Here is a 26331-nt window from a genome sequence, read left to right as displayed (position 1 = left end):
ATGGGGGTCGGCGGCCAATTACATATCATTTTTGGTGTTCTTGACATGAAATAGTTTGAAAACCACTGATATAGAAACACTGCGCCAACCATGTGTGGAAAAACAGCGCCCTCTGCATGATGCTCAAAATTTGGTCTGAGGACCTCAAGGGGTCCTTGAGGAAGTTCCAGGCAGTCCACAGCAAAATAATATGGAACATTTTTTACCACTTTAATCCCATTTTATACTTTGAAAATAGCCTCACAAACACGTCCCATTACTGCCCATTTTGAGCTTGTAGATCGGCTATTTTCGAAACATTTTGATAAATAAACATTTCCCTAGCAGAAAATATTTTCATATGGGGGTCTGCATGAAAATGTTTGAGAACTACTGGTTTAGAGTTTACAACCCAAGTTAAACAAATGCACCATAACCACCACATAACCCCCACCCCACCTGCCATCATCCCCCCCCCCCCCCCCCATACACGCCCACACCTGTAAGCTTCCTACATGCAAGCCACCCTATCCCACCCCTTGCACCACCATTTCACCCTCAACACCACATACCAAGCAGTTGCTGCCTTAACATTATTTAACAAAACGTTTTATTTTTTATCAACAAATATGACATCTAGGGATGCGCCGTTTTGGCAATATTGGCCTTATGTATGTCGATACTGAACCGATTTTTGAATGTGAAGCTGAAAAAGCCTTTTGTGGTGATGATGGAGGCTGCAGATACAATCAGAATTGTATGTTGAAGCTTTCAAAAGGGTCAACAAGTTGGAACCATGTTAAATAGAAATATGGAAATTTCTGTTCACTTCAGCACCTCCACAGTACTATTGATTTTTAATGTTTGGAGTCTGGTGTTCCACCATATTCAGACTTTAGTTTAGGTTTGACTTTCTGTGTGCTGCAATCACACACAGGTGTGACTGCAGGCAAGGCCATGGAGTCATGCAAGACCACACCCACCTGGTCGAAAAGTGAATTCCCAATGCCTTATATGGGATTGGTGGGGCGGTTCCCTATGGTAATTAGGATGCTAATTAGGATATGTGGGGCGTCTACCTATGATAATTTGAATGCACTGGCACACCCCTTCAGATTTGGATTCATCATCATAAGAATATGCTTACGAACAATTCTGCCTACTTAAGAACGTTTCATGAATCTGACTGGACTTCACTTAGGATGAAATGTAAGAGGAAAAGTTAAGAACGTATCGGCACATGAGGCAAGGTTATAATAGTTTTTCATTATAGTTTAGTTTTGGTTAGTTTTGACTTTTTTTTCTTCTAATTCAGTTCGTTTTAGTTCGTTTTTAGAGCGGGTTTGCTAGTTTTTATTTTGGTGAAATGCTTAGTTGAAGCTTAGTGAAAACAGCCGTAAAACTTGTTGGAGAAATGAGGAAATGAATCGAATGAATTTAAAAGGTTTATATTATAAATTTCCGAAATGCATAATTATAAATATTGATAAAAACTATAACTAAGGGTATTTTTTCTATCATTTCAGTTCGTTTTAGTTCGTTTTGTGAACACACAATACAGTTTCAGTTTAGTTATATCATTTTTATTTATTTTTAATTTAGTTTCAGTTAACTAAAATGTTTTTTTTTATTCTAGTTTTCATTTTTTTAGTTCGTTTTAGTTAACTATTATAACCTTGTCATGAGGCCCATAGTTTTTTCAGAAAACGGTCATGACTTTGAAGACATTTTTAGAAGAGCTCTGGTCTCAGGTCTAAATGGGTTAACAACAGGAGCCGTCGCATCTCTATTCTGGGCATGTCATTTGGCTAAACAAAGGGGAATACTCCGCATAAGTGGATGATTAGTCAGCAAAAACAGACGATATACATACAAGCTCAGCTATATCTTTTTTGCTATTTGACATACAACAAAGTATAGGGTTTATTTAAGTGGTTATAAGGCCGAGAGTGTACAAAAGGGAATCAAGTGTGTATACCTTATTTGCATTAGCTAGAGACTCGCATGGGTCCATTTGGGTTACATTTGTACACTCACAGCTAAATGAACAAATTATGAACAACGAATAATTGAGACATTTCAGCAGGCGCTCTTTTCACCCAGGCTTACAAAGATCAGAGTAAATGACACGTGAACCCTATATAGTCAACAAACAAATAGTCATGTAAATGGAGTGCAAAGAACCACCCTGTGTTGTGCTTCAAAGACACTAAGATGCCAGGTAAACATCAGACCTATAGCCCAAACATTTAGATTCTCGTAGAGGTTTTTTTCGATTCTGACGAAAAAAGAAACCTCTACGAGAATCTAAATGTTTGGGCTACATCAGACCTACAGTAGTATCTGTCGTCCAAACAACACGCCGTCGCTATCTATAAAAACATAGCATTGTTAACATTCATGGTCAAGCAAAACAACTAAATCCTTCCAGTATTTAGTGGTGTGTGTGTGTGTGTGTGTGTGTGTGTGTGTGTGTGTGTGTGTGTGTGTGTGTGTGTGTGTGTGTGTGTGTGTGTGTGTGTGTGTGACGGAGCCTCCTCCGTGTGTGTGTAGGTGTGTGTGTGCGTGCGTGCGTGCGTGTGTCACCATGTGCTAGAGAACAATAGGCAGGGATTATTAATTTTTTTCCCTTTACTTAAGTAAATTAAGTCATTATAGTAAAAGTGCTGTATACAAAATGACTGTACTCGAGTAGAAGTACAAAGTATTGGCATCAAAATATACCACTCAAAAGTTTTCAAATTTGTAGGCTGCTCAAACGTTTCCAAGTGAATGAGAATCTTTCGAAAATAGCTGATCTTCAATGTCACAAGGTGTCACTGCATGATGAGACGCGGCGTTACGAGCTTGTAGGTCTGCTATTTTTGAAAAATCGTGAAAATGTGGCCCAAATGTTTGAATATATATTCTTTCAGAGCAAACGTTTTTTAACTTTGCTTCTGGGTGGTCCCTGGAACAACATATTTTCAGATGGGGGTCGGCGGCCAATTACATATATTGGGGGTCCTTGACATGATAATGTTTGAGAACCACTGATATGGAAACAGAGGTTTTTCAGAAAACTTTCAGGATTTAGAAGACGTTTGTAGTATCGATCTTGTATGAAATGTAATAATAGTCTAAATTTGAACTAAAGTTAACTGAAAACAACTGCAAGTGGAGTAAAAAGCACAATATTTCCCCCCGATAATATGTAAAGGAGTAGAAGCATAAACTATTGAAGTATGGAAATAATCAAGTAAAGTGTTTAAGTGTCTTGAGTAAATGTACTTATAGTTGCTTTCCACCAGTGATGTGTGTGTCACATTATGAGATGTGCTGGCAAACAATGAATATGTTAGAGGAAAATAATGGTTCCACCAGAAGAGCCAGGAGTAGAGATGAATTGAATTCTCCTCCTCATTCCACCACTGTCTGTCTGGGAAAGAAGCAATGTTCTGTCCATGAGGGACACGGCCATGAAACAGAGAATTAAACTGAATACACACATACAGAGATACAGAACGTCAGCTTATTAACCCATTTAGACCTGAGGACGATTCTTTCAAAATGTCTTCTAAGTCCTACGTTTCTATGTCAGTGGTGCTCAAACTATTTAATGTCAAGGAGCCCAGAAATTATGTATAATAATGTATTATGACTATTTGACCACCGACCCCATCCCATGCAAAATGGTGTTCCAGGGACCCCCCAGAAGCAAAGATTTGAGTTAAAAATGTTTGCTCTGAAAGAATATATATTCCAAATCTGCGCGACATTTTTACGATTTTTCAAAAATAGCAGATCTACAATCTCGAGCTAGTATGTAGATCTGCTATTTTTTCAATAGCTAAAGCATAACAGAATGCTTAAAACACAAAAATATGTTCCCGGCCAGAATATGCCACACCCCCATTGTCAAATAGTTGAATAGGCGTTTTAGCCTGGTTTCCAGACAGTCCACTGAGTGAACTGCTTCAGTTGAGAAATCAGGCTAGAGGCTTTTTCTTTTTACATCTGCAGTCAGTTTCCATTCGTTTCATTTTGTTTTTTCGTTTTCTCTCCAATACTTGCTGGTTGACGTTATTGGATTCCTGGGACGATGCTCAGTGCAGATTTCTTTTAAAAATAAATGTGTCTTTTGTCACTGACAGGCATGTTTTAATTATAACCACAAGTTGGACAGGTATATATTTTCAAATCAGCAACACACAAATCAAATATGAAGCGCTGTTTATTTGACCCTAAACAAACAAAGTAAACGTTATAATAGACTTGGCTGGCCTATGACGTAATTCATCGGAAAGCCATGCATTGGAGGCCCTCAAAAACAAAACAAAACCGGGGGGGTCCGTGGCTATGAGTGCATATGAAACTGCAGTCCAGAAGTGCAGCCATCAAGCTCAGTCGGCGCCCGGCTTCATCCTCCTATAGTCCTCGCCAGCTTAGCCTGCTCGTCCAGCTCGTCCACGAGGCGTTCCTGGGAGACCGAATAGATGGTGTAGCCGTATATCGCCATCACCGCGGCTCCGATGGCCAGACCGGTGAGAGCGTTCCTGCCCCAGAGCGCCGACGGGGCCTTCCTCTTCCACTGCTCCAGCTCCGTCCGTCGGATGAAGCGGACCTGCTCCGCGCTGAGGCCCTCGCGGTTGGAGGACGACGAGGGGTCCATCACGATCCTCGTGGCGTACGGAGCTTCTGGAGCACGCTGCGTGTTGTTGTCGGCCATTGCTGTGGTCGGTCAGTCAACAGGGTAGTCGTCTTTAAAACATTTTGGCAGGAACCGTGGCACTGCGAGTGATATCATATAAACCTACAGCATGGCTAACATCATGACGTCACTCATATGACATCGGTACCATGACGTCAGACAGTGATTCGGCATCGTCCCCTTATTTGGCCGACGTTTCAGCTAAACGGATAGAGACTGAGACCGACAGCGACAACGGCCACTTGCTATTCATTTCAGTGGGCGTTGTTGCTCAGTGGCGTTTTATGAAGCACCCGGAAAGAACCGCCTACTTCCGCATTTTATTGTGATTTCCAAAATTCGGAAAGTGCAAACGAGCGCTCAATGTTAAACTCCAGCTGCACAGGGTTTCCTCGTCATAACTCCACGGGTCCGCCTGCAGTCCCACGTCTGACCAGTAGGGCCCAGTGCTTCAACGTTGGAGAGCCTCACTGGGGGCCGCCCCCATCCCCACCCCCACCCCCAATACAAATTGACCGCTACAATAACCTTAATAATATGGAATACACACATGCAGCGATGCAGAACTTCAGCTTTTTAATATGGCATTGTGAATAGTTTAGTTTTTTAGTTTTTCCGTTTGTTTCACATTTTTATATATTAAAGGATGAAAACCGGATAAGCCCAGAACACAAGACAGACAGACCTATAGACACCACCATGTTGTTTGTTCCAGGTTATATTGCTTGCTCTGGGTGGATCTTTGTTGGTTGTAAAGTGTCTTGAGACAACTTGTTGTGATTTGACACTATAATAAAATTGAATTGAATTGAATTGAATTGAATTGAACTGCAGCTGCGGTGCTCTCAAAGACACAATGGAAACCTGGCAGAAACAGACTCTCTTGCTGCATGCAAAATTATAAGGAAGAGTCCTTAGACTCCCTCGCACCATTGTGATAAATACTACAGTACGTCGTTCCATTGATAAAAGTCTATGAAACAGGGAAACAAGAGCAGTGTTGTTTTTGGCAGCAGATTTTGATTTAGTTTTAGTCATTAGTCTCTTGAATGGTTTTCACTTAGTTTAGTCACATTTTAGTCACCTGGAATGTTTTAGTGTTAGGGCCGATTCATACTCCTATTTTAGAGCCGAATAAAAGTCGGTTCGGCTCTGTAGAGCCTACAATTTGACGTCATTTGAGGTTCGGGGGGGCGTGTACCGTCCTAAAGTCGGCTCTTCGGTGCTACTGAAAATTTCTGACGAGCCGAAATCATTTCGGCACTACAGCGCCGAAACAGCGGTAAAATAGGAGTATGAATCGGCCCTTAGTCTAGTTTGTCTATCGGTAACCTAGTATTTTGTTATTGTTAAATATGAAGCCCGGTTCCTACTCCACCATGTAGGGGTGCCAGGTAGTTTTCTTTTGCTAAGTTATTGTGTTTTTGGTTAGTTAGGTTAGTTAGGGATTTAGAATTGTATTTTTGTTTAACTCTCTGTTAGGGCCTTAATTTGGCCTTTAGTTAGGGGTAAGCTTTTTTTTTTTTTTTTTTTTTTAGATATTTTTTTGCGGCTTACGCCTTTTTATTGATTTTTTAAGGGATAGATAGTAGGCTGACAGGAAACGGGAGAGAGATGGGGGGATGACATGCGGTAAAGGCCGTGTCGGGTTCGGGAGTCGAACCTGCGGCACACCGCGACTGGATCACCAGTCCGGTGCCCAGACCGTTACGCTACGGCCTGGGCCAGGGGTAAGCTTTTGATTTTTAGTTAGATCCGTTTTCTTAGAATAGAACCTGCACCTTGAAGCCAATACTTTAGAGTTGTGAACCTCAGAACAAGAAATGTAAACTTTGTCTCTGCTAATGAACAAAAAAGAGCTACTACAAATAAACTAAAGTTCTTTTCAACCCTGTCTCCTCGCACATTGTGTTATATCCCTTCACCCTAGACGAAGGTGCATAACATAATTAAATCTACAGTTGATTTAGTCGACTAAAATGTATTTTGGCGGTGCCTTGATGCTGTCGTAATGACTTGCTGAAAATAGCTGATCTACAAGCTCACAACGCGTCGCAGCGCGACACGTTGTGGGCTTGTAGATCGGCAATTTTCAGCATGCAACTAATTGTAAAGTGACTTATCTCTTGTCCACTAGTCCCTTCCTAACATTTTAGTCTAGTTTTTATTTGTTCACAAAATTGTCAGTATATTTAGTCTTAGTTTTAGTCATCATAGCTTAGTTTTCATTTAGTTTCCATTTAGTTTTCCTCAGTGGAAAAAGGTAGTCGACGAACATTTTTCGTCTTAGTTTTATAGTCGACTAAAACAACACTGAACAAGAGGCATGGCCAGGCACGCGCCGCTGCTTCTCGGCCCCGTCTTTGAAACCAAACCACCAAGTGGTTGTTATGTTTCTCGTCATGCCTTATTCCAGGGTCCTCCATTTGGAGAAGGTCTCAAGCGGAACCAAACCCCCCCCCCCCCCCCGTGTGCTGCCAGCGGGAGTTCAGTTCTTAGAAAAGCCCTTTGTTTATACTTTGCGCAGCCTCTCGTTGGAGGCCGCCGTTGCAAGGCTGTGTTTTTGCAGCAGGCCACAGAGTGGCAATCAATGGCTTAGTTCCACTTCCAAGTAGCAGGTGTGTGAATATTAGCCTTTATAGCAGTGGTTGATTGATATGGATTTGGCCACGGGACTCCCATCCAGGGACGTGCACACATGCTGTAGATATCAAAGGGGGCTTCAGCCCCTGCCCATGTCGCAGCCCTAGTGGTCTGTAGATGTGTGTGTGTGTGATTTCTGCACATTTCTCTGTCTCACATCTGTTCAGGCTATTTGTCCATGTCTAGTCTGTGTGTGTTGTTCTAGTTGTCTGTGCCCTTCACTTGTAACCCGACACCCCGGGAGTCTACAAAGGAAGTATATACAGTCACACGTATAAAGATCCACACATAATAAACACCTCCTGTGCCATAAATCATATATATATAGCTCCAGCGTCTGCCCTGGGGAGTTGGGGACACCTCTACAGATTTCAACTTGAACCCATTTAGGACTGAAGAGACCAGATTCTACAAAATGTCTTCTAAATCATGACAGTTTTCTGGAAAACCTATGTTTCTATGTCAGTGGTTCTCAAACTATTTCATGTCAAGGACCCCAAAAATGATCTGTATTTGGCCGCAGACCCTCATCTGAAAACATGTTGTTCCAGGAACCCCCCTGAAGCAAAGATTTGAGTTGAAAACGTTAAAATAATATATATTGAAAGATTTGCACATCAAATAGCACTAGCAGATCTATAAGCTCTCACATTTTCAAAGTTTTTCCATGATTGGCTATTGTCATGATTTGTCCTCTTCCGAGGCTTTCTGAAACGTTCTGAAATTCTCTTCCAGTGCCCTTGAAAGGGGGGCAGGACTGCGACTATTGGCTCAGAAATGTGACACAAAACAAAAGTATTCGTCTAAGGGTTATTGACCGGCCACTCTGATCAACCTTAAGACAAAGAGATGGCTGGCTAGTGTTTATTTGCAGTGGTGGAAGAAGTACTCATATACAGTACTTGGGGCGGCTGTGGGTTCCTCCTGTCCACATGTCGAAGTGTCCTTGGGCAAGACACTGAGCCCATACATTGCATCCAATGAGTCGGTCGGTGTGAGCTGACACACCGTTGGTGTGTGAATGTGAGAAGTGAGGACGCTGGCGTCGACTGTTCGCCGCTTCACCTCACAATGTATGAATGAATGAACCATTGCGCTTTGAGCACTTGGAAAAGCGCTATAAAAATGCAATGCATTACTTGAGTAAATGTACTACAGTACTTGGTTACTTCCAAGTTCCCACCGCTGTTTTTAAGCCAGCGAGCTGGCTGGCTACTTAGCCTATAGTGTTTATTTGCCTCCCATAGCCCTGCACAGGGAGAATTATTACTACATGTCACCATGATGTATGGCTATTGGCTATAGGACTGAGTGAGGACGTGCTTTAGTGGTTTAGCGTCCACCAAAGCAATGTTTGGCTGGCAGCCTAAACCTGCAATTTGAACATTCCACATATCTGTAAACTACCATGTCATGTGTCACAAACGAGGAGAGGAAGAGGAGAGGAGAGGAGAGGAGAGGAGAGGAGAGGAGAGGAGAGGAGAGACAGGCCAAATCTCGGCCACTCACTCCACTCACACTCACTCCAGCATGGCAGTGTTACGGTGAAATTAGTGACCTGCCAAAAAATATGTGACCATCTTGTTGACTTCACATAACTTACATGGATGTCTTTAAATATGTGGCCTAAATACAGCTATATATGCTGAACTCTGCTAATAAACAAACTGTAATGATTTACATTCGGACACCGACATGTGATGGCGGCTATACGCGATTGTCAGCAGGTCACCAATTTCACCGGAACACCGCCATGCTGGAGTGACCAAGTGAGTTTACATAGAGCTTTTTCAGCTTGGAATGTGCTCCATTTAAATCTGAGACAAACCAGAAGCAGTCCTTTACAGATGAAGTTTTTTTTTTTTTCCTATTTGTTGTACCTTATTCTTATTCTTATTATTCTTATCTTATTTTTTAACACTGTATTTGTTACTATTGGTCATTGTTGTCTCTGTTAAATGCAGAGCGACTTCACTGTTTTAGCTGAGAACTAGATCTTGTCTGTTTTAGATTTCAATCATCCGTTTTTATTATACAGTACATTATACATTTTTGTGTGGAAGCTAATGGGGATCCGAATAAAGAATGAGTGGCCGAGATTTGGGGTATTGGAATTTGACCAGATTTGAGCCTGCCATCACGCAAATTCCAGATTTTCACCAGAGGAGAAACTCTTCACATACTAGAGCATGTCTGAAATAAGTGTCAGAGCTGAAATCGACATGTAAATATGAAATAAATGCCCAAACATGTAGCTAGGTGTAATGCTAGAGACCACAGAAGTAAACCTTTCAAGCCTGTTTCTTCAACTCGCTGTTTTCTGCTAGACATTACTCTATAAGCCATATCTCCAAACTGAACAACCAATATGTCAATTTGAAGCTATGATTCCCTGCTTTCATATGACCTGCTTTTCATAGGAAAAAAGAAAATTAAAAAAAATCCAATGGCAGTCCCTCAGTCAAATGTAGTCACATATAATAGGCAGACCCCATGACCTTTCCTCTAGTCTAGCGCCTGGCACGCTTCAAATGTCCACCGGTCGGATTGCCATGAAGCTTCCCTGAATGCATTCATACTCCCAAGTGGATGAACCCTAGAGAAGGCCGATAACCACACATCACGTAATAGGCAGCTTGCACAGCCTATAGGGACTATTAGGGCCTGTATAGCCATTTTAGTCTCGTGTTTAGATAGTATAAAGGTTTATTCCTTCAGCCTGTTTGCTGACGGACTGAGGTTTCTGAATGACTGCTCTACTTGATACCGCAGCGTCACACTAGAAGTATCCAAAGTCCAACCAAGCTCGAAACATGGCGCAAAAAAGCCATAGATCTGTGGGTTTTGTACGAAAAGTATGTAAAGTATAAGCTAAACAGGAGCTTGTGTCTAAATAGTACTCATACGGTAAATATATTGGATCCATTGAAATGTAGTTTATTATTCTTTTTGAGTGGTGCAACCACTCCAAGGAACAGCAATGTCCGTGTCCGCCTATATGTATGTGTTAATGAGCACGAGTATGACTATTAGTACCAGTAGAGGGGCGCTGTTGTACAGAAACAGAGAGAGAGAGATAGTGCTGTACTGTTGCCTGCTAATGAGAGAGAGAGAGAGAGAGAGAGAGAGAGAGAGAGAGAGAGAGAGGAGGGGTGTGACTTTTTTTCTATTTCCTGGAATGTAACGGTTTTGGACATACAAGGTTTCCACCTCACAGCGATAATATTGGTATCGTTGCTGACGGGCAGAATCCTATAGATTATAACCTTCTGTGTTTTTCATAAATTAACACCCTATACTTGATGATCATAATACTAAACTATAGCATAAACACAAAAGTAGGCTATCATAGGTATAGCAGATCCACAAGCTCATAGCTTGGCGTGAAGCGACGCGTTTTCAGCTTGTCGATCAGCTTTTGAATTTTAATCGGGGGGCCGGCTTAACGCTCGGAGTTGTTCAAGGCCCGATCCCGACGACCTTCGCTGTGTCTCCACCCCCCCCCCTCCTCCCAATCTCTTCCCATTTGTGAGCTTGTAGATCAGCTATTTTCAGCAAGTGTAAAAACACTCATTACGACGGCATCAAGGCCCACCAAAACACATTTTAGTCGACTAAATCACCTGTAGATTTAGTCGACTAAAATCTTACAACACTAAGACATTTCCAGGTGACTAAAATGTGACTAAAACTAAATGAAGTTTCAGTCCAAAGACTATGACTAAACTAAAATAGAAATTTGCTGCCAAAAACAACACTGGTGACGACACGCTGCATTGTTATGTCTATACTCTGTGCCTATATCCTCAGGTGGAGCCGGAGACGCTGGCCGTCATCAAGTGGATGCAGAACTACAACTTCGTCCTGTCGGCCAACCTCCACGGAGGGGCGGTGGTGGCCAACTACCCCTTCGACAAGGCCAGGGACCCCCGCGTCCGAGGGAGGACCACCTACGCCGCCACGGCCGACGATAAGATCTTTAAGAAGGTATACACACACACTCCGCCCGCCGCACATAGGAAACCATTTCCAGATGGTGATAATATTACCACGAAAGTAAAGTGTGTGTGTGTGTGTGTGTGTGTGTGTGTGTGTGTGTGTGTGTGTGTGTGTGTGTGTGTGTGTGTGTGGTGTTTGGTGTGTGTGGTGTGTGCGTGCGTGCGTGTGTTGTTCAGGTTCTAATGGTTGATTCATGGTTGGGGAGTCAGGCTTAGGAATAGGTCCAGGCTAAGGTTATGTATTTAGAGGTTATGGTTAAGGCCTGATTTGTACTTTGTTGTAAGTCGCCTTGTGAGCTCGTAGATCGACTATTTCCTGGTGCACGACACTGGCACGAACCTACTGTATGTATACAGTATATCTCAGCCTTCAGGGTTAGGTTTCAAAACGGGGGAAAAGGGGCTAAAGATGGCATTTACAAAATATAAATCTAAACCTCTTTAGGGAAGCTGCAGTTGGCCTTGTGAATACAGTGTCTCTGATGTCTGGGTTCATTCAATCCTCTGCGGAGTCATACCAAAGACTATAAAAATGGTATGTACTGTAATGCATCCCTGCTCAAGGGTTGGATTTGGGGGGGGGGTTACAGTAAGTCCCTGCGATATACTGTACTAGTATCATGGGGTAGTCAGACGTCAAGCAACCCTTTCAAGCCGCTACAGGAAACAGGAGATACTGTAGGCTCCTGACCTGACCTATGGGCCACAACATGGCTCGGGGAAACGTTGGTTCCCATTCCCAAGGCTATACAGTACCTACTTAACCCATTAAGACCTGAGGCCGATTCTAACTTAACCAGTTACAATTGTGTCTGCTCATTTCTTTGTGCCATCACTTACAATTTTACTTGTTAAAATCTGTATCCCGACTGCGTTCTCTGTCCCGATTGGATAAAAGTTGTATATTATCCAGGCCTGAAAATGCACGTTCTGTGTAATAAAAAAACGTTGGGGAGACATGAAGACTCCACTTACTGAACAAACACTATAGCAATGAGTATACTATCACAATATAGGGCTTTTTAAACACTTATTTTAACCAATGAAAATCACTTACCCTACCTTTTAAAAGGATTGACGCTACAGTATATTATCTAATTTGGCTGGGGATCCCACTTTGAGAACCAATGATATAAACACGTGTGTGTGTGTGTGTGTGTGTGTGTGTGTGTGTGTGTGTGTGTGTGTGTGTGTGTGTGTGTGTGTGTGTGCAATGTCTCCACTGACCTATAACGCTCTGTATGAATGGGTGTTCAGCTGGCGCGGACCTACTCGTACGCTCACAGCTGGATGCACAAGGGCTGGAACTGCGGAGACTTCTTTGAAGAGGGAATCACCAACGGCGCCAGCTGGTACTCGCTGTCCAAAGGTATACGAGCAGAGCCAATAAGAACCTCCGCTCTGTCAGTCCCACTCGTTCTGTCTGCCAATCGGGAACTGTGTATATAGGACGTGAAAGGAAATGTTAATCAGACAACAAGTCTGATGACAGCTGTGTAGGTTCCCAGATTTGGGGAAGACCAAAAATTATTCATTTGGTATTCTCCCCCTGGAGGCAAACTAGTGAAAATAACAGATGTAGTTCCATTGTCTTTGCTTTTTTTATATAAATACTAATGAAAACAAACAATGGAAACATCGTGGGTCACATTTCGTGACCCACGAAAATGAGTCCGCAATCCAAAAATGGGTCCACTGGTTGACAAGAAAGATAAATAGTTGCGAACGCAGTGAGCCACTTACTATGACAGCAAGGGCTGAATGTCTGTGTGTGTGTGTGTGTGTGTGTGTCACGCTGTTACACCACCCGCCCGCCACCAGAGGGCGCAGCTGTAGCACACACACACACACACACACACACACACACACAGGGCGCAGCTGTAGCACACACACACACACACACACACACACACACACACACACACACACACAACCACACACACACGAGCTGCGTTCGCTTCCCGCGTTTGCGCGTCTTACTTGTAATAAAGAACATGGTTCACAGTAGAGGTTCAAAGGGGATTCAGACAGTTGTTTTCTCCACAGCGTTCCAATTCTTAATCTACGCTCCATCATCATATACGACATCATACGAAACAAGTAGCAAATCTACAAGGATTCTTATAGAGCAAGAAGTGCTATTTCTGGTTTACAAGTATAAATTGGGTTTCTAAATGTTTAGTTTGGTGTGAACTGGTTAGTGGGGAAAGATATAAAATTGCCAAATGGACCTGGTGGGTCCATTTAGTTTCATTTTAAGAGTTTAATTAAGCAATATTACACGAGAGGGTGTGGGTTAACGTGATTATTGCCACTGGGACTGGGGTCCGACGTCCGAGGCAAGGCACTCTGTTCCAGTCAAGTTGAAAAAGCCTTTATTTTATGGCATGGCAAAGATAATAAAAAATGGACCAACGCGTTTTACAAGCCTTCGTCAGGGTCCCATGGGCCCCCCTATTTTTATCTTAAAATATTCAACGTTTTGGGTCAGTACAGACTAAATCTCAGATGGTGGTCTGTGGCTCAATTATGCCAAATAAATAGTGAGCCTTGATATCAAAAAGGGTTGAAAACCCACTGCTTTAAACTAACCCCCGAGGGAATCAGTTGAGGGTCGGGCATGTCTTCAGGTCGTCATATTCGTACATCTGCAGCCTGAGAACGTCAGAGAATCCCGCAGAGGTACATACTTGTTATATTGGAGTGTTGACTCTTCAGAGGTACATACTTGTTATATTGGAGTGTTCACTCTTCAGAGAGGAACTCATGCCACCGTTTGAATCGCCCACACTCTTCTCATTTAGCGAGGACACGTTATGTTTGCTTTAACTGTTTGCTCCAAGAATTATGTCATAGTTCCACCAGGTTTGTTTTCCCCCCCTTTCCCAACAGCCAGTCTGAGGCGCTTTGACATGTCTTTCCAATATGAAGGGTAAACCCAGGACAATTTACAATTACAATTTAGGCATTTCGCAGACGCTCTTAATCCAGAGAGATTTACATTAGGCAAGAACAAAAAAGCATGGCAATACATCGCATACATAAAAAGTAGTATTCATGAAAACATGCATAAGCTAAGAACGTAACAGTGGAGTAAGTATATAATTAAACTATACATATAAACTATACATATATACACTAAACATATACCGGTATACTATAAAGTGCTATGACTACATACAATGCAATTCTAGTGCTGTCTATGTAACATGCTATAAGTCTGTATAAAATTCGATTTAAGTCTACAAAAGTGCTATCTATTCTAAGGGGTAAGTGCTAAGGGCAATGATGGAGTCTGAACAGGTAGGTTTTCAGACTACGGCGGAAGATTGGGAGAGAGGCTGCAGTTCTGATTGTGATGGACCTTCCATAACTTGAAACTTTCACACGACCTGTGATGTTTTATGATTTTGTTCTATTATTACCAGAACCACCTCTGAAGGGCAAGATATACGTCACAAACAACAAACCTAATAAAGAGTGAAAACAGTCGATCTATGACTATTTTCACCATTTAAAAAAGCTGTCAGGATTTAGAAGACATTTTGTTCCGAGTTCCCAGAACTCAGGGTTATAGTACCTTGTCCTGAGCGGGACCCCAGTCTGAAACCAAGCCGTAGACGTCGTAGAGTCTATGGATTGATCTGAAACCAAGCCGTAGACGTCGTAGAGTCTATGGATTGATCTGAAACCAAGCCGTAGACGTCGTAGAGTCTATGGATTGGAAACCAATCCAGAACGTGTGAAATACGCTGCACCACATACGCCACGGTTCACTGGGTTCTCCCAGTCGAACAGAGCCATGAGCTCCAAATCCCAGTACAGCCAGTGTGTGTAATACTTAATGTCTCCATTATTATTGTTACGGCCAAGGCCCAGAGACTGTAATGGCCGTAAACCCTAGACAGATGATTATAATAAAAAGAGAAATAAACGTACCCAGACGTGTAGCACTAATCAAACCAAACAAGGTAGGAGGAGGAGGGTATATCCCTCCCGGGCCAATAAGAACGGGGGAAAGCTACAGGGCTGTATAACCTTGCCGTCCGTCGAACGCTACCGTTCCCCCCGAAACTAAACTATACCCAAACAAAACATTAAGTCTAAACCAAAACCAAAACATGACCCACCAAAATGGACTACTGGAGGTCAGAACTAACATAACAAAACTCAATACCATGGTATGCTGAGTATATTGGGGAGGGGGACAAAAAGAAAGAAATAAGTGGCACAAAACAATCCCCTGAACTGCAGGTTAGCTCCTTTTAGCCTGATAGCTAATGGGCTGCAGGTGTTCCACTCCTAAAGCAGGTAGGGGAGAGAGAGAGAGAGAGAGAGAGAGAGAGAGAGAGAGAGAGAGAGGTAGAAGAGACAGACGGACAGACAGAATGTTCAGGCCAGTGCTTTAACACAGCCACATGAGTTATACATAGTTTGCAAGCAGAGCAAAGACACCCTGCAGCCCCTCCAAGTAGCTCGATCTGCTCCTCAAAACTGCAGTCACTCAATGTTAATCGTATTTGTAGTAGATAAAATTTGAAATTTGCACCCCAGAAAATTAATGAAGTCTGTGTGTTTGACTTGACTCACTGGATTGCTGAATTCCTACAATGCCCATAATGCTTTAGTGCCCTTCCCCCTCCTTGTGGAGAGGGGGTGAGGCTGCATGGAGGTGTGACTTTGTAGTCCAGGGAAGGGAGTGAGACCACATTTTCATGACAGGTTTTTGGTCATGAACATGGTGTCTAGCCGCAATTTGCAACTCTAGATTTTTTTATAATGGGATGAATCTAGAGTTGCAATACCCTCCATTGACTCCCCACTCATCTTTTTTGGTTCTGCGATCTGCTTGTCTTAAACAACGTTAAACTCACCAACATTGCAGCTGTAGTACAAGCTTGAATTATCCTCTTTCAATCTGCCGAGCTTGTTTTTCATAAAAATCCACCGTAGACATGTTATGAGCTACTTTCTGTCAAGACATCCTCTGCAAGTGATAAGTGCTGGAGTTTGGAAGCACTCGTCGTACGTCACTGAACGGCCCTGCGTTCCACCTGTTTCGAATTTGCACATAATGCAGGAGGCAGCAGTGCGACCCGTTAATAAAAACGAGTGCTTCCAAACTGCTTGCTGCTGCAAACACTTAGACAAATAATCACTTGCAGAGGATGTCTTGACAGAAAGTAGCTCATAACATGTCTAGGGTGGATTTTTATTTAAAACAAGCTCTGCAGATTGAAAGAGGATAATTCAAGCTTGTACTACAGCTGCAATGTTGGTGAGTTTAACGTCGTTTAAGACAAGCAGATCGCAAACCAAAAAAGATGAGTGGGGAGTCAATGGAGGGTATTGCAACTCTAGATTCATCCCATTATAAAAAAATCTAGAGTTGCAAATTGCGGCTACATGGTGTCATGACTAAAATATATAAAAAAAACAAAAACATATTAAAAATCCCAGGAAAGTGTTTCCTTTGTCCTAAACATCATTACAATAAGCTCTGGTTGCAAAAGGGGTGAGGTGGCCCTTTAATTTAGCGCTCGAATAAGCCACTACTGTCTGGGGTCAATGCAGACCATGCCATAACTAATAGCACATTTTTCCCCACCTTCCATTGCAGGCATGCAGGACTTCAACTACCTGTACACCAACTGTTACGAGATCACCCTGGAGCTCAGCTGTGACAAGTTCCCTCCAGCGTCAGCCCTGCAGAGAGAGTGGCTGGGGAACAGGGAGGCTCTGGTCTCCTACCTGGAGCAGGTTGGAGAAACGCACGCACGCCACACACACACACACACACACACACACACACACACACACACACACACACACACACACACACACACACACATACACACACACACACACACACACACACACACACACACACACACACACACACACACACACACACACACACACCTCACACACACACACACACACACACACACACACACACACACACACACACACACACACACACACACACACACACACACACACACACACACACACACACACACACAGGGAAACAGAGAGGCTCTGGTGTCCTACTTGGAGCAGGTTGGAGAAGCACGCACATACGCACGCACATGCACGCACGCAAACACAGGGAAACAGAGAGGCTCTGGTGTCCTACCTGGAGCAGGTTGGAGACGCACGCACGCGCGCACACACCCACACCCACACCCACACACACACACACACACACACACACACAGGGAAACAGAGAGGCTCTGGTGTCCTACCTGGCGCAGGTTGGAGAAGTACGCATGCACGCACGCACGCACGCACGCACGCACGCACGCACACACACACACACACACACACACACACACACACACACACACACACACACACACACACACACACACACACACACACACACACACACACACACACACACACACACACACACACACACACACACACACACACACACACACACAGAAGGAAACAGAGAGGCTCTGGTCTCTTATCTGGAGCAGGTTGGAGAAACACACACTTTGATGCGTTGAGAGATTGTAGATCATCTACTTTCAGGGCGTAACCCCTGCACTCTTTAGCTACTGAAGATGCGGCTTACGACATGGATTTCTATACAGAGGATAAATCTCCTCCAAGCAAAATGTTCCATTCAGGAGAGTTTGGAAAGAGGCAATTCTCCTGACTGCTGGCATGGAAAAGGGGCAGTTGCATTTCTTTCACCATAGTCAATGCTGCGTCCAGAGAGGGCAGTTTCTTTTTTACAGACAGGTAAAAAGGGCAGGGGCTCATGCCCCCTTTGACGTCTATGTGTGCACGTGTCTGCACGCACACACTCGAGCACACGCACACACTATAGGGCTTACACTTCGAGTGATTTTTTACTAGTTGACTAGTAAAAATCAATTTTTTATGATATTTGTACATTTAAAAACTGTGTATATATTGGTGACTGTAATGTAGCATTCTATAACTACTGTAGTACCAACAAGGTCGACTAGTGGATTTACTAGTTGCTTAAAGCCCTACCGGGCACCGCACTCCCTTGAGACCTTCATGCCACGGCGTGCGCTGAGTTTGAATTCATTGATCTGCCCTATTATTCAGTATAATTATGGGCGTAGCTTTGCGTTGGTGGTTCCGGACAACCGGATCTCCATATGACCATGTATGTATGGGTGTGTTGGTCAGATCGGCGGATCTGGACAACCGCCTATCAGACTGATTTGATGCCGTGCACTCAACTCTCCTAATTAGCCCATTCTGGGCGGGAACCCCTTTTGGTGTTTTAAGCATCATGTTATGCTTTAGCTGTTGAGAAATAGCAGATCTACAAGCTCATAGCGCGGCACAGAGTGCCGCGCTATGAACTTGTAGGTCTGCTATTTTTGAAAAATCTTTGGGTATATATTCTTTCGGAGCCAACGTTTTTAACTCAAATTTGGGAGGGTCCCTAGAACTATATCTTCAGATGGGGGTCGGTGGCCGAATGCAGATAATTCTGGGGGTCCTTGACATGAAAGTGTTTGAGCACCACATAGAAACAGGGTTTTCCAGAAAACCGTCAGGATTTAGAAGGCATTTGTAGAATCGGCCTCAGGTCTAAAATGGTTGAAGTTATAGTTGGTCGGACCTTAATCTTAGAGATGCGTAAAACTACAGTCGGACGAACAAACACAATCTACAGAAATGTAGTGCATTTATTGGATGATATACTAACTAGACCTACCGGCCTACTCGGTATAGGAACAATGCAAGTTCAGAATGCATGCCCATGATGCCCCAGACAGTTTTTGCAGTACCCGTTGTACCTGTTGTCACCGTCGGTCTGCAGGTGTCCCTTTTATGCCCATATGTGGAGATCCCTGATGTCATCAGTGCTATAGTTGTTGATACAGAGACTGTTGTTGTACAGTATACATTGGCACCTATTGAACTTCTTCCTTTCTAGTTAGGATGGGCCGGGAATCGAACCCAGTCAGGTGGCGGGAGTGCAAAATCATAATCACTACTACTAGACCATCAGGCATCAGGGATATGAATCTATTGAGCTTTTAGGACTTTTAGGAATCAAGGCAACTGGCAGGACTGTGCTATTTTGTGACTTTAAAACCCATTTTGGGTGGGAACCCCTTTTGGTGTTTAGCATTATGTTATGCTTTAGCTATTGACAAATGGCAGATCTATACACGCGCCACAAGCTTGTATAGGTCTGCTATTTTTGAAAAATCGACTGACATAGAAACATAGCTTTTTCAGAAAACTGTCAGGATGTAGAAGACTTTTTTAGAATCTGATCTCAGGTCAAAATGGTTAATTAATTACCCTTGTTGATCATGAAGAGAAGCCTTCTATTCAGAAGGTGTGGGTGGGATGGTGAAGGTGTGAATGAATGACCTACACAATGTGTTAAATATGTAGGCTTCTGACATCTGTTTTCAACTAGCAGTACTGAGTCATAGTACAGGGAGAGTAGCTTGAGAGCTGGGCGACAAAAAACGAAATACATCGTGAGGCTATCTGGACGCCCAGCAATTCATGCAGAGACAAAGTTGGGGTCAACATGATGCACAACCGAAAGACAGGATGAAATTGTTATCCCGAGCTGAAAATTAATTTTCTTAAAAACTGGAGAGACAGGGAGCCCCATGTTAACACTATATGTTCATGATTGCTATGGGAATATAAAGCAATTTAATGACATTTTTCACCAAAAAAATTTAACTTATACACACCAGGGGTTCTCAAGGTTTTTGGCAGGGGACCCCCGGAAATGCTTTGGCAATGTCTCTGGACCCCCGCCTCGCCCCTCCCGATGACCCCCAGTATAAATTGACAGCTACAATAACCTTAATAATAGAGACAATACACCATAAATAAATACTGAAACCAGATATAATCATTAGGGAAGGTGCATGTACTGTACTATGTAAACTCTTCATTTCCATTTTCCAGCCATTCAGTTGCAAAAAAAGAAAAAAATATAAAACTCTTTCTTTTTTTTTGGGACCCCCCCAAAATAACCTTACACCACCTTTAAATGTATTTTGTGATACTGTAAGTGTTAAGTGTATGATCAGATTACTTTTTTTGGAGGGTAAATGCTGAACTACGTTGTTCAGCATTGTTCAGGCTCCCTGTAGCCTGGTGTGTAACAACCAGAAGGAAATATAATGCAACCAGATAGAGGCTACAGAGCAGCGGACCAGTGGCGCAATGGATAACGCGTCTGCCTACGGAGCAGAAGATTCCAGGTTCGAGTCCTGGCTGGTTCGAACTTTTGCGCTTATGGGAAATAATTGTTTAATAGGGAATACTTTTTTACTCTTTTTGAGGGCGGTGCCAGAACCACGGGTTATGTAAAACTCAGCATGCGCTGACAGACAACACGGAGGGATTTTAGTGCACAGCGTGGAGTTAAGATTGTCTCCACCAGGCCGAAGGCATGGGGATAGAGTACTGTATGTTTTGCACTCCGTGTGTGAGTCTGTCTGTCTGTGTGTGTCCCGTCTGTTACCAGCTAATCTCGGTACCGTTAACCCGGTCGATGCCAAATTTTGCACACCCTGGATGCCAACGATGAACCTCTGCCCCAAATGTTCGAGAACGGCTGTTATAGCGCCACCAGGAGGCCGACTTTTGTAAAACACATTTTTTGATATTACTCCTCCAGATTGCAGCATGCAATTTACGTGAAATCTTTCACAGACTTTTCTACTAGGCTGAGGAATACATCCCACCCTTTTCACATTGGCCTAGGCTATTGTACCACCACCAACAGTCCTTTTGCAAAACACATTTTTGGAACAAATCTATCGCGGGTGACACCTTTTCACATTGGCCTATTATAGCGCCACCAGGAGGCCACAATCTGACCTGCACCGGTGGAGACCTGTTCTCTGAGGGGCACTTTTTCTAGTTCGGATAGGCGGTTGCTAAATATGCAACCTGATATAATAATGTATGGGCATCCAATCATCCAGTCTGGATGTAGGCCTACTGACAGCTCTTAGGAGCTGGAGGTGCATAAAACTGTCAGTTACTGTTTAGTTTAGTGCACCAAGTCAACTTATTCGGATAGGCAACCGTCCATATCGTGCGCAACGTGCGCGCGCACGCGCGCACACACACACACACACACACACACACACACACACACACACACACACACACTTATGAGGCAGATTCTCCAAATGCCTTGAAAATCAAACTTTGTCAAAGCTTTTCATGCCAACGACGACCCCCAATAATGATATGTACTGTATTTGGCCCTAAATAATATTATTCAATATCTTTTAAAACAGCAGATGTACAGTACTGTATACAAGCTTTGCAGCGCAGCACGAAGTGGCACACAGTGAGATTATATATCGGCTATTTTTGAATAGCCAAATCTAAAATGGCACAGATGCTTTCCCGGTTTTAATGGGGTGAATAAAAGGTGCACTCGGTAAAGCACAGAACCTCCGCCAGGAGGCATGACCTAACAATAATAATAATAATAATAATAATAATGACATATACTGTTATATTTCAAGAGTATATAGCGCGACATGTGATTACCAGTGTGTACAGTACATCGTCTGTACTTCCTCCCGGGATGTTCTGAGCACCAGAACACAGACATTACACGACGTCACACGTGTTATTTTCAAATCATCAGGAGGTAGAGCAGGTCGGCCAATGACCCGGGGTTCGCCATGGGGCTTTCAGACTGGCGTGGACCTGCTCGGCCACTCCAGGCCGCGTCACTGTCACTGTAGCGCGTCACTCGGTGGCGCGCTACGAGCTTGTAGATCTGCTATTTTTCAATAGCTAAATTATAACATAATGTTTAAAACACCAAAAGGGGTTGTAGCCGATCTACATCTACATGTTGTGAGCTTGTAGATCAGCTATTGGAACCATTTAATTTTTTTTGTTGGAAATAGTAAGAAAATGGCAAATAAGTTTAGGGATAAGCGGGGTGGCATAAGATATAGCCCCTTAGTGTCTTGCTCACCTCAAGGACACTTGGACATGATGCCTGAAGGTGGCGCTGGTGGGATAGAAGGGACCCAAAAGTCTAAAAGGTTTTTGAATGGCCCGCGGCGGTAACCAAAGTGTCCTTTGTTCTCCAGGTGCATCATGGGATAAAAGGCATGGTCTATGATGAGAACAACAACGCCATCGCCAACGCCGAGATCTCTGTGGGCGGAGTCAACCATGACGTGACCAGTGGTGAGAGAGACGGGGCCTTAAAACTCTTAAAGCACTAGAATTGCATTTTATGTAGTCATAGCACTGTATAGTAGGCATATATATGAATAGTAAAGTATGTATAGTTTATATGTATAGTTTCATTATATATACTCCACTGTTACGTTCTTAGCTTACGCATGTTTCATGATAACTACTTTTTATGTATTTGATGTATGCCTTGCTTTTTGTTCTTGCTTAATGTAAATCGCTCTGGATTAAGAGCGTCTGCTAAATGCCTAAATTGTAAACTCAATGTATACTTCCTCCTACAACTGTGACACTCGCGCAAATAACAGACTTTCACGTTTTAAAATGATACAATAGCTATAAATTAAGATTCTAAGCATAGAGCTGAGGAAAGAGCTTCCGTCCACTTTATAGTTACAGGAAAATGTAAGGGCACTTAAAATGCTTATCCAACACAAATCATTGTGTTGGATAAGCATTTTAGTGCCCTTACATTTTGTGTTGGATAAGGTTGCCATCTAGAGGTGATTAGATGGAAGTGCACTGTGCACATGGAACATGGTACTCTGAAGGCCATACTAAAGTCTGTATTATAAACTGCCTTCAAACCCCCAGCCTGCCGCAGTGGTGGGCAGGAACTTTACCATTGCGCCACCCGAGCACCCATCATAAACAATTGTTAGAAAATATTACACACTTTGAAAATAGCAAGCTTCTTTTTTTTTTTTTACCTATTTAAACGACAGTATACTGCACAACAATCCTGGACAGAATCGGTGTCATATTAGTTGTTGCATTAGTAGTTGTGGCAACAACAATTCCTTCGTACACAAATCTGAAGTTTCACAGAACATTTCGTATATTGGGTTAGAATTTAGAAGCCGTCAGAATCAGCCTGCTGGTCTAAATGGGTTGGACGTTTTTTTTTGTTGACCTGAGGACGATTCTACAAATGTCTTCTAAATCATGACATTTTTCTGGAAAACCTAATGTTTCTGTCAGTCGTTCTCAAACATTTTCACGTCAAGGACCCCCAAAAATGTACGTAATTGGCCGCCGACCCCCATCTGAAAATATGTTGTGTCCCCCCCCCCCCCCCAGATTTGAGTTAAAAACGTTTGCTCGGAAAGAATATAAATTCAAAGATTTCTGCCACATTTTCACGATTTCTCAAAAATAGCAGACCCATACAAGCTCGTATAAGCTTGTAGATCTGCTATTTTCCAATAGCTAAAGTATAACATAATGAGAATGATTGCATTTAACCCATTTTAGGAGGGAACCCCTTTTGGTGTTAGCATTACGTTATGCTTTAGCTATTTAAAAATAGCAGATCTACAAGCTCATAGCGCGCCACCGAGTGGCGCGCTACGAGCTTGTAGGTCTGCTATTTTTGAAAAATCGAAGAGCGACTGACATAGAAGACATTTTTAGAATCTGATCTCAGGTCAGAATGGGTTAATGACAGTGATGATCTTGTAGGAGTGGACGGAGACTACTTCCGGTTGTTACTGCCTGGAACCTACAGTGTGACCACGTCTGCCCCTGGATACCTCCCCTCAACCAGAAGCGTCACTGTGGGGCCTGCTGAGGCCATACAGGTAGGTCTAGCTGTGTGTGTGTGTGTGTGTGTGTGTGTGTGTGTGTGTGTGTGTGTGTGTGTGTGTGTGTGTGTGTGTGTGTGTGTGTGTGTGTGTGTGTGTGTGTGTGTGTGTGTGTGTGTGTGTGTGTGCGTGCGTGCGTGTGTGTGTGTGTAATTGTGTATACGTGTGCGTGTGTGTGTGCTTTTTAGAGCTAGTGTTACAATTAGTCAAAGATGCAGGTTGGGCTAGGTTTAGGATTAGTTTTAGGGTGGGATTAGGATTATATTTACGTTTACAGTTAAGGTTTTAGGTTTCATTTATTCGCACATAAAAAAGGTTAAAAACAGGAAAAGAAATTCATGCATATCAATACTGTGCAGGAGAAGTTAAAAGCCAAAAGGCTTAGAGAACTTCCCCTAATTTGAAGAATCAGACATTAAATATAAACAAAACATTACCAGTAATACATTCAAATAGATGTGCTTAAATTAAGGGGTTAAGGTTGGCGATAAAAATGGTAAGAAATGTCTTTCTTTTTTATTCATTTTTTACAAACAATACAAATGCTAGGAAGAAACAAAAGCATTGTTTAGCATCGTTTTCCCCGTTTATTTACCAGTTGATTCCTGGGTTGTTCAGACAAAGGTACCCGACAAGGTCAATTTGATGGAGTTAAATAAACACTCAGTAAAGTAAACTGTTCCTCTCTTCCTTCTCTTAACTCACAGCTGCATTTTTACTTGAAGCCGGCGCCAAAACAGAACCAGAACATCAAGAACCAGAACCTCCACGGAAAGAGGAACCACGCGTCCAAGTTGCCCGTGAACCTGGGGCCCAGATGAGACACGGACAGAGGCACGCACGCACCCACACATCACACACGCACGCACCCACACATCACCAGAGTAATCCTTTAAGAGAGTGGTGACACGCTTTGATCTCGCCGCAAAGCGGGTGCCCAGTGGCGTGCACAGACATTTAGAGTGTGGAACAGGCCGGTTGCCTTAATAGTGTGAGATTTATAGATTTTGGAGCATAGATAATATATTAGAAGCTCTTTTTTTATCAATAATTGATCAATGTCACCATGGTCCATGTACTCTAGCACCCCCTAGTGTCTATCTGTGCACGCCACTGCGGGTGCCTATGGGCTATGGTTGCAAACATTGCTCCTATGGCTGGAACTATCCCATTGAGATAGAATGAGCACTTCCGCATTCCATCGTTACAATGTGAGTCAACGGGAGTGTCATTATTCTCTTACTAGATTACTCTGCACATGACATCACACACGCGTGCAACACACACACACACACACACACACACACACACACACACACACACACGAATGAGAGGAAAGAACATTAGCATAATATATAACTTTGAAATTATATTCCTATAATTATCTTTTGTCGGACCTCATTGGTGTGTGTGTGTGTGTGTGGGAGGGGGGGAGGGATATCAACTCAAATATGAGAGATGTGACAAAACTTGATGTATTTTGTATATAAGTCTGGATTTGGAAAGGAGAACAGACATTCTGTATTTTGTAAAGGACATTATTTTTTAAACTTTCACAAGACAAGTATACTTGATGGAAATAATAAAAATTAAAATACAATAAAAAAAACCCTATAAAACCTTTTTTTTGCTGCCCGTCTGCCTTCATTAGCGATAGATAGTATTATGGTGGAAACGTCATATGTTCAACAAAGTGGTTTTGAGGATTCAAATTTAAAAATAGCAACGTTTTGTGTGACGCTGTGGGGTATTAATTTACAGAAAATAAATTTTTAATACGGTATGGAGATACCAGGTTTCTGCCCCACAACAGGGTCTGTCTAACTAATCTGTTAACCCAATTAGACCTGAGGACGATTCTACAAAAAATGTCTTCTAAAATCAGGCAGTTTTCTGAAATACCTGTTTCTATATCAGTGTTGCTTAATATTTCATGTCAAGGACCCCCAGAATTATATGTAATTGGCCCATGTTGTTCCAGGGACACCCCCAGAAGCAAAGATTTGAGTTGAAAACGTTCGCTCTGAAAGAATATATTTTCAAAGATTTGCGCAACAATAAAAAAAATATATATCTAAAATAGCAGATCTACAAGCTCGTGGCACGGCACTCGGTGCTTTAGATCTGCTATCTTTCAATAGCTAAAGTAGAACAGAATGCTTAAAACACCAAAAGGGATTACCGCCCAAAATGACTTAATACCCACAATTCTAATATGAAGACC

The 26331-nt window shown here is 42.8% G+C and overlaps 1 protein-coding gene across 5 annotated transcripts in view; it reads left to right on the top strand.

The window, feature by feature from the left end:
* Positions 1-25793, top strand: part of cpn1 (carboxypeptidase N, polypeptide 1) — a 409472-nt gene extending 383679 nt beyond the window's left edge. For 3 of the 5 annotated variants that reach the window (XM_083787972.1, XM_083787973.1, XM_083787971.1), the window contains exons 5-10: positions 11123-11299; positions 12568-12679; positions 16931-17070; positions 22416-22515; positions 23986-24104; positions 24815-25752. In XM_083787972.1, the coding sequence (XP_083644098.1) occupies positions 11123-11299; positions 12568-12679; positions 16931-17070; positions 22416-22515; positions 23986-24104; positions 24815-24928 (762 nt within the window). In that variant the 3' untranslated portion in view covers positions 24929-25752. Of the gene's footprint in view, positions 1-11122; positions 11300-12567; positions 12680-16930; positions 17071-22415; positions 22516-23985; positions 24105-24814 lie in introns of all 5 variants that reach the window. The other 2 variants (XM_083787974.1, XM_083787970.1) reach the window with 2 other exon arrangements.
* The last annotated feature ends 538 nt before the right edge of the window (positions 25794-26331 follow it).

This window comes from Protomyctophum parallelum, assembly GCF_964188405.1.
Source record: "Protomyctophum parallelum genome assembly, chromosome: 17".
NCBI lineage: Eukaryota > Metazoa > Chordata > Actinopteri > Myctophiformes > Myctophidae > Protomyctophum > Protomyctophum parallelum.
This window is presented reverse-complemented; position numbering and strand designations above follow the sequence as displayed.